The 12,435-nt window shown below is 40.2% G+C and overlaps 1 protein-coding gene across 1 annotated transcript in view; it reads right to left on the minus strand.

The window, feature by feature from the left end:
* Positions 1-1,134: 1,134 nt before the first annotated feature.
* The window catches only part of ASAH1 (N-acylsphingosine amidohydrolase 1), a 29,447-nt gene continuing 18,146 nt past the window's right edge, over positions 1,135-12,435 (minus strand). Inside the window, exons 6-14 of the mRNA XM_053578252.1 lie at positions 8,145-8,219; positions 7,188-7,233; positions 6,524-6,668; positions 5,938-5,992; positions 5,742-5,823; positions 4,315-4,446; positions 4,089-4,212; positions 3,471-3,527; positions 1,135-2,299 (exon numbers count right to left, since the gene is read on the minus strand). Of these exons, the coding sequence (XP_053434227.1) occupies positions 2,210-2,299; positions 3,471-3,527; positions 4,089-4,212; positions 4,315-4,446; positions 5,742-5,823; positions 5,938-5,992; positions 6,524-6,668; positions 7,188-7,233; positions 8,145-8,219 (806 nt within the window). The 3' untranslated portion in view covers positions 1,135-2,209. The remainder of the gene's footprint in view (positions 2,300-3,470; positions 3,528-4,088; positions 4,213-4,314; positions 4,447-5,741; positions 5,824-5,937; positions 5,993-6,523; positions 6,669-7,187; positions 7,234-8,144; positions 8,220-12,435) is intronic.

The raw sequence follows: 12,435 nt of genomic DNA on the forward strand, positions 1-12,435 counted from the left end.
CACGGTGGCCTGGAACACTCAAGTGTGAGTCTCATACGACAGAACTGTTTCTCAGTCCTGCTTGTGAAGTTAAGAAGTTGCGTATCGTAGTAAGAGTGCAAGAGTTGGACAGACCTGACTCCAGTCCTAACTCTCACCCCCCTTCTGTAAGAATGACTTTGAGCATGTTAATTTAACCTTACCTTCATCCTTAGCCAAGTGGGATTGCAATTATAAATGAGAAGATTAAGTAAGATAATGTATGTAAAGCATGTGTCTATCACAAGGCCTGGTACATAAGTTCTAGGTAAGTAGCAGCCACTCAAGTTATCTTAGAGCTGCATGTTGTGAAAGAATATAGGTATGACTTTGCCTTCCATTTTAAATCAGACTCCCTAAAACTAGGCAAGGAAATTCGAGCCTATGATTTGGATAAAATCTGAACATTAATTTTGTCTAGTATTTCTCAAACTCTAATGTTCACAACTACCAAGTTTTATCCTTTTGAAATTACAATAGTGCTTGCTACTCTTCAAGGGGAACCAGGGTCAACATTTTGGTTAACATTCTCCCAGTCAACTGTTTATATTCTAGATGTTACATTTGTTTATGCGTAAGTACATGTATAAAATGTTAGAAAACGCTTTACCACTGAACGATACTACCTAAACTTTTAATACCTGTGATTTTTCTCCACATTCTTTGATTTACTCCTGAAGAATCAGTCTGAAACAATTAGCATCTCACCTCTTCATTATCATACATATCAAAGTTTACTACATTTTAAAAAATGTATCTAGTTTACTTCTCTTCATTTTTATAAGAGGTACAAAATCTAAAGTTTTTTTCATTAATTGAACCCTGTTATAACACAAATCCTCTTGCAATTCCTCTGGGGTCAATAAAATAATATTGGGATCACCAGAGTTGTATGGAAGTGCCTATCTGAGGGGAAAGCTGCCTTTGGAAACCTGCAAACTGGGTTAAGAGGTGGTAAGTATTTGTTATGTAAGATGGTGACCATTGAGTCATACGTTTAATAATAACTCACATAACCCTTGCTATTTAATCCAGCTTGCGTTTCTCCATAGTAACCCCCCCCACCCGCAGGCCGGCCCACGCCCAGTCGCCATGCATGACTGCTGACTGACACTGTTTCCACCAACTGTTTATTGAGTGTCATGATCACACCTACATTACAACCCATCATACAAAATAAAGTGGACACAGTCTTGGACAAAGGCCATACATTTCACAGTTAATTATGAAAGTTAGAAAGGTTAACACAAGTTCTGTTAGCACTTTTCATAAATAGATTTGATTTGTGCAAAACGTTAATAACTACTCTGAAAGTTTAAAAAAAAGTTGATCAAAAGTATAAACTAAAAACTTATTTATTAAATGATACTTAAGACAACTTCGAATAAATGAGCTCACCTCTTATTTTCCACAGTCTTTGACATGTATTTTACTAATTTACAGAGACTCAGTTTTTAAAGTTAGCAACTTCCTGTGGTTACTGGGAGGTAGAGAAATTATGAACAAAGGAACACTTCATTTCTTTGTATAAAAGCCTGCCTTGCTTACTGATCACTTCATGAACCCCCCCAAAGTACTATTTATAGAGTCAAAGGCCCATTTATTGCCCATTAAAAGAAATATAAATGGAATGTCTGTCTCATCCCCCCTCTACAGTTAGTTGCACTACAGTTGCATGTAGTGAAATTACATTGCCACTAACAGCAAAGATAACAATGGTAGACTGATGTTAACAGTAGTCAGGGCCAGAAGGAAAAGATGGCCATATGGGAAACACACAGATACGTAGGTAAAAATGAAAACCTGAATAGTATGGACTATTTACTTTTACGCTAATACAGATTAAACATCCACACAGAATCTCGGTTACATGGAGGTGAATCCCACAATGGTTTATTCCGTCCCCAAATGTCAAAGTGGAACGAAATTCATCAAATTATAGATGATTGTTCTTTTTCACTTAAAGATATTATCTGTAAGTAAGGAAAATCAATCTGTAAGATATTATCTGTAAGTAAGGAAAATCAATTGTTACGCCAAAAATAGTCTGCATATTGCAAACATGGAGAGAAAGACAAGCTTGTGACAGTGAGAACCTGTCCTGGGGCTTAGTCTTTGACAGATCAGACGGCAGCACGAGCCAGCCACATGTGAGGTCTCCGAGGGCGTGTCCTGCAGGCCAGATGTGTGCTCACCAGCCTATGCAAGGGTCTGGGCAGTCTCTCAGGTAAGTTTCATACTGCCCTCTGGTAACATCCATCAAGGTTGTGAATGCAGTCAGCTGGAAGAAAGTTATTTTTACTTTAAGGACATTTTCAATTCCAAGATGGCCTGGCTTATAGAATGTGCTTTATGAAGTTATTTATTTAATATTAAATAATAAATACGGATACATGCAACGCATTATATAGTTAATATCTTTAAATTTATGTTAATGTATTTATATAAATATAAGGTATTAAATAATTATATAGTATTAAATAATTAAAGCCACCTAATTCTGCAGAACCATTGGTCCAGGTCATGAGTATAAAGCAGCTCAGGAGAGAATCGTGGTTCTCACAGGAGCTCATTCCTGAGCAGTATGTTGCTGTACCACCAATGCTTAACACTAAACCCTTGTGTTGTGTAACTGATGGTCACGCGAAGCCTAATGGTGTACTTTGGAGCACTGACAGTTCAGCTTTGGTTATCCTTATCCTTAAAACACGTTCAGTACAGTGAGGGCAACTCGGCAGGCACACGCCCAGACTCACACGACACACACAGAGTGCCGACTTCACATGGGCAGGAGAAGCGGAAGACAGGCTTTCTGCGGAAGCCCAGAGGATGCAAATGTGAGCGGACAGGAGGAGTTTGTTCTGGCAGGGTGATGGCAGCATGTTACTTTAGGGAGAGTTAGGGAGAAGGGCCAAGGCGAGAAGGAACAAATGGGATAATCAGGGAAGCCCTCCAGAAGAAACAGTCAAGGAATGACTATTAGCAGATGGGATGCTTAGAAAATTAAAAAAAATTTTATCTATAGTGTGAAGAAAAGATAAAAGGATGTAATAAAGTTTAAAGGAACCCTTCATCCGCTAAACTGAGCTCTCTCTGAAAACGGATTTCAGACTTTGTTTTGTCAACTTTTAGGTGTTAGTTATCGAGTACGGCGTGAGATTTCTGACATAGGGAGAAGCCAAGAATAAAACGCTAGGCTCAATCCAAGAGCCACGCAAGCAAAGCATGCTGACCGATCTGGGTATCAGGGCCCAGTGGTCAACGCCTTGGGTGCATTGCAAAAGTTACAGTTTTAGCCATACAGAAACATCTTTAAAAATCAGCCTTGGTTTTAGCCACACAAAAATATTTATGTTTTAAAAATACATAACCTCTATGCTCAAACTAATATACATACAACAAAAGACCAAATTCTTTCTCTAGAAGAAAAAAATAGAGATATTTTAAAATACCTTATTGAGAACAGGTTTTGTTGACAGAACATCATATAGGGTTGCAAAGGAGATATTCTAAAACACAAAAACAGTTTTGTTCAGTAAATCAAATACAGAAGCCAGCGGCCTTACCCACACAAATAGGTCATTATAAACTATTCTTCAATCAAACTCCTCCCACTCCCCCTAAACAATTTCCCCGGGCTCACTGTTAGAAACAGGTCACAGTTTTAATTTTTTTTTTTTTTTGTGATTTTTGGCCAGGGCTGGGTTTGAACCCGCCACCTCCGGCATATGGGACTAGCGCCCTACTCCTTGAGCCACAGGCACCACCCCACAGTTTTAATTTTTTACTTTTCTTTCTCTCTTTTCCTCCCCTTTCTAAATTCTTTTTTTTTGTTGTTGTTTGTTATTCAGCTTTACAGAGTGGAATGCAGCATCCGAGTAAGAAAGGGAAAATATAGCAAAAATTTGTTCTTTTAAAGTCAAACGAACAAAACAAAAACTCAGTGGAGATTATGTAGAGATACTGAGTAATGAAGTTCATAAATTCTTTGAAGGTCAAAGAAAAATGCCAAAACTGAGAGAATCTTTAATGGTGACAGTTTCTTTCTACATATGACACTGTGAATGTACCTCTTGAGTTATGCGGTTCAGACACTTCTTTGTAGGCGTCCGGCGATCGTCAAGGAAGAAGGGACTTTTCCAACGGTCATAGTTAGTTTGTGCCACATACCACCGACCGTGCTTAGCATCAAGTCTAGACGCAAAAAGAGATTCTCTGTTAGGTTACACACCTTCAACTTGTGCATATGTCGGTTTATGCTTTACTGTTTCATTTTGCTTTAACAAACAGACTTACTCATATGTATCCAGGGATTCTTTTCTGTTTCGTGTAATCACACAACCCTCCCCAGACTGGTTGCCTCCCAGGATAAAGTATGCTGGGGCCAGTATCTTGGTTTTGGTCAATATGTTCTTTGCTTCTTCGTAACTAGAAGAAATATAGAAACATCCAAATACAGAAACAAACATTTATTTACTTATTTATTTATTTTTTTTTTTATTGAGACAGAGTCGCACTTTGTCACCCTCTGTAGAGTGTGTTGTGTCACAGCTCACAGCAACTTCAAACTCGTGGGCTCAAGCAATTCTCTCGTCTCAGCCTCCCAAGTAGCTGGGACTACAGGCACCCACCACAAAAAATGAGCCTGGCTATTTTTTGTTGTTGTTATTTGTTTAGCAGGCCCGAGCTGGGTTTGAACCCACCAGCCCTGGTGCATGTGGCTGGCACCCTAACCATTGAGTTATGGGTGCCCCAAATATAGAAAAATTAAAAAAAAAAAAAAAAGGAAACATTTTTAGTTGACTTGGAATGGAAATATTTACTCTTTGGAAACTACAGGAAAACAAGTATCTGAGGAACGTATCTTTAAAAGAGATGGTAAGCAACAGCTCTGGGGCGGGGGGAGAACAACCCTGACTTCTGTGTGGTGAAACTAAGATGGAAAGAGGAAATTTTGGAAGGTCCTTCAAATCTGCCGGAGAAACAAAATTACCTTAAGAGGTCATCCTCCACCCCTTATTGTCTATGCCTTTCACTCAACAACAGGACAAAAGGAATAATAATAATTACAGACTATAGACTGCCATAGTAAGATTTCTGTATCAGAGCAGAAAAATAACTTCTAAGATAATATGTATTACCACTTAGATGGAGATTTTATTGTATAATTGTTCTCTGGTGTATGGGTGATTATTTCTGTACACCAAAAACATCCCTAGGTACCCTTCTTAGTGTCAATATCCCTAGTACTTTTTAAATAATTCATTTCCTCACCATAAAACACACATGCAGCCAGGTGTGGTGGCTCATGCTTGTAATCCCAGCACTCTGGGAGGCTGAGGTGGGTAGACTGCCTGAGCTCACAGGTTCAAGACCAGTCTGAGACAGACCAAGAGACCTTGTCTCTAAAAAATAGGTAGGCATTGTGATGGGGGCCTGTAATCCCAGCTACTCGGGAGGCTGAGGCAAGAGAATCACTTGAACCCAAAAGTTTGAGGTTGCTGTGAGCTGTGATGCCACAGCACTCTACCAAGGGTGACAAATGAGAGACCGCCTCAAAAAAACAAACAAACAAAAAAACCACACGAACATCTGAGTAATTGAGTGTTAAGGTTCACCCAAGATCTCAGTGTTAGTCAAGTTCAGGCTTGGGACATATTTTTTATATTTCGAATGAGTAATTTAAAATAAATATTTGATAATAAAGCAACCAACCACTTTACCTTGTACTGTTTTCCAGAACTGATCTAGTGATAAACCCTATCCACGTGGCATCTTTCTTTCCCAAAATCCACTCCAGGATGCCTGGAAGAGATCAAACAGTGGCAGGACCTGGAAGGGTTAGACTGCTCACACACGCTTCAAAGGAGGCACAGGCCAGTCCTCCTCCGAAGACAGCTGTGTGAACGCTCTACTCACCCAGATAACCGCCGTTTATGTTGAAGCGTTCATTTAGTGTAAGACTAAATAGTCCCTGAGAAAAAGACAAAGCGGTGAAGTCGGAAACGTGGGCTTCCTCGGTAGGGCCCTATCGCTACACTGCACAGTGGAGAACAAAGGGCTGGGGAACGGGCAATGCGAAGGTAACTCAAAGCCATGTACTAACAAGGCTCTTTTAAACGTTTAAGATTTGCACATCTAGAGTGCCAGATACATAGGTGGGATGTTACTGGCTATGCTTTTTAGACAGGAAACTAAGAGCAGAGAGTTAATGCCTGACTTGCCTAAGTGAGCAGCATACACAGGGCCAGAAGCCAGACTCTGATCCCAGCCTTTGACACCTGGCCACAGAACAGGCTCAGAAACCTTGGTTTCCTTTCTACTCTTCTCTACCATGCGATCTTACACCTAGGAAAGGGACGAGAATTACAAAGGGATGAACTGGGGCTTCCCCTGTCGTATTCTTTTTAGGTCCTTATTTTCTTAAGACTCCATCCTTTCTTTACATAGATGGAAAGGGGGGCACACAGCTACCTGGAGGGTTACGTGACGATAGATTCCTTACTGGTTTGAATCCTGTTAACATGCCCACATAGCCAGCAAAGCTTGTCGCCTTGAAGACGGTCTTATTGTTTCTTTGGAAGTCCAAATTCACTGTCAAAGGTTTTAGCTCCTCAGTTACGACCCAGGTATTATTATTTGTGTTCCACCTACAAAAGACACATTTTAGTGACACTTAAAGACGCTAATAATGACTACGATGACAAGTGTCAGGCGTTATACTATGTGACTGATCAATCCTAATGAGACCTTCACAAGATGGGTGGTTTTACGCCTTCCTTTCCAGATGATAAAACTGAGGCTCCGAGAAGTTAAGTAGCTCTCCCAACATCACACAGCCTATGAACAGTAAGCCCCAGATTCAAATTCAGCTCTCTAATTACAAAGCTCTTACTGTTTCACAGAAAGGTCAAGATGACAAATAAAAGAGAATGCAGACGAGTATCTGGCCTTCAGACATCTTCCAGATTTTTGTTTACTAAGTGCAACTTCTCAGATACAAACTTTCAAATAATCAAGTAAAAGTGTGCCCAGCTTGTCTTAACGCTTAGGAATCCATTTATCATCACTTATAGTCACGTTCTGGCCATCACTTGGGAATGACTTTTCATCAATGTAATACAACCTTGTCCTTCTATAGCATGATACATAAGGTGTTCTTTACTCACCCGAGAAATACTCCAAAATCCATGTTTCTCCCATGAAGCAGATGACCTGTGTGAAAGTAACCAGAAGAGACCCAGCGTAGCAGTTAAGATAATACGACTAATTCTAAATCAAAGACGGACACCTGATTTTGGCTAATTTATAACTGTTTCATCTAACAGTAAGAATTAAGAAGCATCCTGATATCCTAAGCCTTAACAAGATGAAACTCTTGTCACTGTCACACCTGCCAGATACCCCCACAAAATATGAGAGCACAGGGTTCTAGATAAGATCAGAATATGGGAAAAGAATCACTGGTCACTCTTTGGTCCATTGTCACATGGTTCTGGCAGACAAAGTTATCCAGCCTCAACTAATGTGACTTACCAAATGTCTCCCTTCAGGCACTGTCACCTACAGATGGATACCTCAAGGGCTGGGTGGAGACAGACTTTTTTACCCAGACTAGATCAAAACTCAGCGTGAGTCGGGGTAAGTCAACATGTGCCTTGCTTGTACTCTAGGGACCAGCCAGGAAAAATATGGGACTTAGGGGCTGGTGTGCACAAGGTCCCTTGACTGGGAAAATATGGGAAAATGTTTGTTCTGGGCCTCAAGAAAAGCAAAGATGTTGTTATATATGTGTAAATAACGTTGTCTCTTCTATGAGTATTTCTATCCAATCATGCAGATAGGAATAAACAGACTATAAGGAAAGTAAGAATGTGTCTAGGCCTTAAACAATTCTGGGTTTTGGGGGTGCCTGAATTAAACTTCAACAGGTATTACAGTGGTCTTAAGATAAGGACAGTTTTCAATGCACTTAGGAAAATTTACCAAGATACACGAGCTATATGTGACCTACACAGAATTCACCCAGTAAGTTCACATTTTTAAAAGTTCTAATTCCACTTATTTAGAGTATTTCCCTTTATGTGGCACTCTGCGCTGCCCACCATCCCATGGCACACATTTACCTTCTTTATCTTCTGTTATTATCGAAGTACACATGGTAAAAAGTTCATAAAAAATATTGAATGAAATAATCTCTCCTATGAGAAAAGAAATTTTTTTGTTAACATATAGGACAATGACAGCGTAATAAAAAATTTGTTTTAAGAAGCTTAACCATTTTCACTGTGTGAGTGTGTGCTTGGCCCACTGGGGTGTGCCTGCCTAGCTGGCTGGGCATGCAGGGTCCTTCGCCAGCCTGTCCCCCACACTCAAGGTGAAACAAGTCATCAAAGAGGCAGCTGCCGAGCAAGCTGAACATCCTGGCATGTTGGAATTGTTCTACACCCTAATGTCTAAACTTTTCATCAGGCTCAACACCTATAATCCTAGCACTCTGGAGGCTGAGGCAGGAGGATCACTTGAGCTCAGGAGTTCAAGACCAGACTCAGCAAGGATAATTTTAATGAATGATACCTAAGACCCCATCTCTACTAAAAGTAGAAAAATTAGCTGGGTGTTGTGGTAGGTGCCTGTAGTCCCAGCTACTCAGGAGACTGAGGCAGGAAGATAGCTGGAACGCAAGAGTTTGAAGATGCTATGAGGCAAGGCTGACCCCAGGGCATTCTTGCTCAGGACAACAGAGTGAGACTCAGCCTCAAAAAAATAAATAAATTTTTAATCAATATGCTTTACTTTAAATTTTCTTTAGGGAGTTCAAATATGGTAATTTAATACGTCTGGCTCTTGGATGTATACTGGAAGTATATTTTACTCAAGTTTTTAAAGCATGACTAACATTTCTAAGGTGAGAAAGGTGATTAAAGAGTAATTAAAATTAATGTAGAGCTGCCAAGAACTCCACTGCAGAACATTTTATATTTTGAATATTTTCCCCAAACTGTGTAACACCATTTAGCATTTAATTCAAAAGTATTCAGCACATTTTATCTCTGTTCCATTTTAATGTTAATATATTAAACTTACCGCGTTTTTTTCTCCCCCCCACTCCAGTGCTTATTTCCATTTACTATTTTTGGCGAAATTTTTATAATTTTTACCGTTTACTATGTAAATCTATTAATTTTCTTAATCAATTCTTGAGATAGTTACATTCGTATTGACTTGCTATTACAAAAGTTATTTATATAATAAAGGAATTAGACTTGCTTCTCATAAAGGCTGCAAAAACAGAAGGTCCAAAAAAAAAATGGTATACACATTTTCAGGAAACAAAAAACGGCACTAAATTTGTAATACTCAAGTCCCATTTGACCCCCCGCAATTTCAAGAGGTGCTCATCGTAACTTGTATTCATGTTTTGTTTTCAGTACATATTGAATATTAGGATTTTTTTTTTTTTTTTTTTTGAGACAGAGTCTCACTATGTCACCTTTGGTAGACATAAGAGTGTCGTGGCGTCACAGCTCACAGCAACCTCCGACTCCTGGGCTTATGCAATTCTCTTGCCTCAGCCTCTCAAGTAGCTGAGACTACAGGCGCCGGCCACAACACCCAGCTATTCTTTTGTTGCAGTTGTTTAGCTGGCCTGGGCCAGGTTTGAACCTGCCACCCTTGGTGTACGTGGCTGGCGCCATAACCACAGTGCTACAGGTGCTGAGCCTGAATATTACAATTTTTTTTTTTTTTTGTAGAGACAGAGTCTCACTTTACTGCCCTTGGTAGAGTGCTGTGGCATCACACGGCTCACAGCAACCTCCAGCTCTTGGGCTTACATGATTCTCTTGCCTCAGCCTCCCGAGTAGCTGGGACTACAGCGTCCGCCACAACGCCCGGCTATTTTTTTGTTGCAGTTTGGCCGGGGCTGGGTTTGAACCCGCCACCCTCGGCATATGGGGCCGGCGCCCTACTCACTGAGCCACAGGCGCCGCCCAGGAATATTATAATTTTAATACAGTTTTTTCATTTTGCAAAACATGTATACATTTTTTGGCACACTTTCTCTCTATATTTCCAGTACATTGACTATTTGTTAAGTAATTTTTTTTTTTTTTTGTAGAGACGGAGTCTCACTTTATTGTCCTCGGTAGAGTGCCATGGCATCACACAGCTCACAGCAACCTCCAACTCCTGGGCTGAAGCGATTCTCTTGCCTCAGCCTCCCAAGTAGCTGGGACTACAGGCGCCCACCACAAGGCCCGGCTATTTTTTTTTTTGGTTGCAGTTCAGCCGGGGCTGGGTTTGAACCCGCCACCCTCGGTATATGGGGCCGGCGCCTTACCGACTGAGCCACAGGCGCGGCCCAAGTCATTTTTTTTTTAAAGAAGTAAAACAAACAACAAACTGGCTGCTTTAGTTGGTGAGCACTGCTGATTTTCAGAAATTTTCAATCATCTCTCTTATAAAACTGATGATTAAGTACTGGCTACTTAAAATACTGACTCTGCTTTGGTAGCTTACAAATAAAATTTGGGGGGCAGTGGTAGGGAAAACCTTTTCATTAAAGCCATAAATTAGTGAAATTTAAAAAAACAGCTTCCTAAAACATCAATACCTAAGGATAATTTTAATGAATGATAGATAAGCCCTTCTCCCTGAAAATAAAAAGTATTACTCAGAGAAACCAACAACCGAAATAAATGTGAAGATTTATATTATCCGTGGATGGGAAAACTCAGTATTACGATCTCATTCAAAGTATCAGTAGGCCCTTTTGTCAAGTTGACAGGCTGATTTTAAAATGTACATGGAAATACGAAGGGGCACAACAGCCAAGAGAACTGCGATGAAAAGCGAAGTTGGAAGAATTATACTGCCTAATTGTAAGATTTAAGGCTTTACTATTGAGGTAGCATATTACTGATACAAGGAAAGATAAACAGTGGTAAAAAACAGAACCATGTGTATAGTCACCTGGTTTGTATCAGAGACACCACTTAATTTACTGAGGGAAGATAGTCTTTTCAAAAAGTGGTGTTTAATCAATTGGATGTACCGTATGAGGAAAAACCTGACCCCTGATCCCTAACTCATACCACATACAAAAATTAATTCAAGATAGATCATAGTAAATATAAAAAGTAAACATAAAACATCTAGAAGAATATATACAAGAGTCTTTTTCATATCTTTGAAGTAGGTAAAAATTTCTCGAATTATATAAAAACTAGTACTTAAGACTGACAGCCAGGCGCAGTGGCTCAGGCCTGTGATCCTAGCACTCTGGGAGGCCAAGGTGGGTGGACTGGTTGAGCTTAGGAGTTCAAGACTGGCCTCAGCAAGAGCAAGACCCGGTCTCTACTGAAAATAGAAAAACTAACTGGGTATGGTGGTATGCGCCTGTAGTCCCAGCTACTTGGGAGGCTGATGCAAGAGGATTGCTTGAGCTCAAGACTTTAAGGTTGCTGTGAGCCATGATGCCATGACACTCTACTATGGGTGACAAAGTGAGACTCTGTCTCAATAAAAAAAAGGGGGGGAAGGGAAGACTGAGATATTAGGCTTCATTAAAATCAAGAATTACTCCTCATCAAAAGACACCTGAGTTAAGGGAATAAAAATGCAAGCCATAGATGACACTTGGAATACATTTATCTGGCAAAGAACTTACATCCAGAGTACATAAAGAATGCCTCAAACTAATGAAAAATGGGCAAAAGACCTTAATCAACAATTTACCCTTCCCTGAAAGAAACAAAAAAGAAAACAGTCAATAAATTGATCTCATTAGCCATCAGGGAAATGCAAATTAAAACTAAATGGGACATGACTCTCAAAAAAAAAATGGCTCCAATAAAGACTGATACTATCTGGTGGTAACTATCAGATGGAGAAAACTAGAACCCTCTTATTATGCTGATTGTCAACTGGTACAATCACCTCAAAACATACCTGTCTGGCAGAATCTACTAGGCTAAATATATAGCTACCCCATAATCCAATAGTTACTTCCTAGGTGTATACGCAAGAGAAATGAAGTATGTGCCCAGCAAAAGGCATGTACTGGGTGGTGCCTGTGGCTCAGTGAGTAGGATGCTGGCCCCATATACTGAGGGTGGCAGGTTCAAACCTGGCCCCGGCCAAATTGCCACAAAAAAATAGCTGGGTGTTGTGGCGGGCACCTGTAGTCCTAGCTACTTGGGAGGCTTTGGCAAGAGAATCGCCTAAGCCCAGGAGCTGGAGGTTGCTGTAAGCTGTGACGCCATGGCACTCTACCGAGGGTGACAAAGTGAGATTCTGTCTCTAAACAAACAAAAACAAGCATGTTTATATCACTAACTGCTTTATTAATATCTACAATCTGCAAATAATCCAAATATCCTCTTCACACAATAGCATATTACCTATAATAACAAG

This window comes from Nycticebus coucang, chromosome 24, assembly GCF_027406575.1.
Source record: "Nycticebus coucang isolate mNycCou1 chromosome 24, mNycCou1.pri, whole genome shotgun sequence".
NCBI classification, from domain to species: domain Eukaryota; kingdom Metazoa; phylum Chordata; class Mammalia; order Primates; family Lorisidae; genus Nycticebus; species Nycticebus coucang.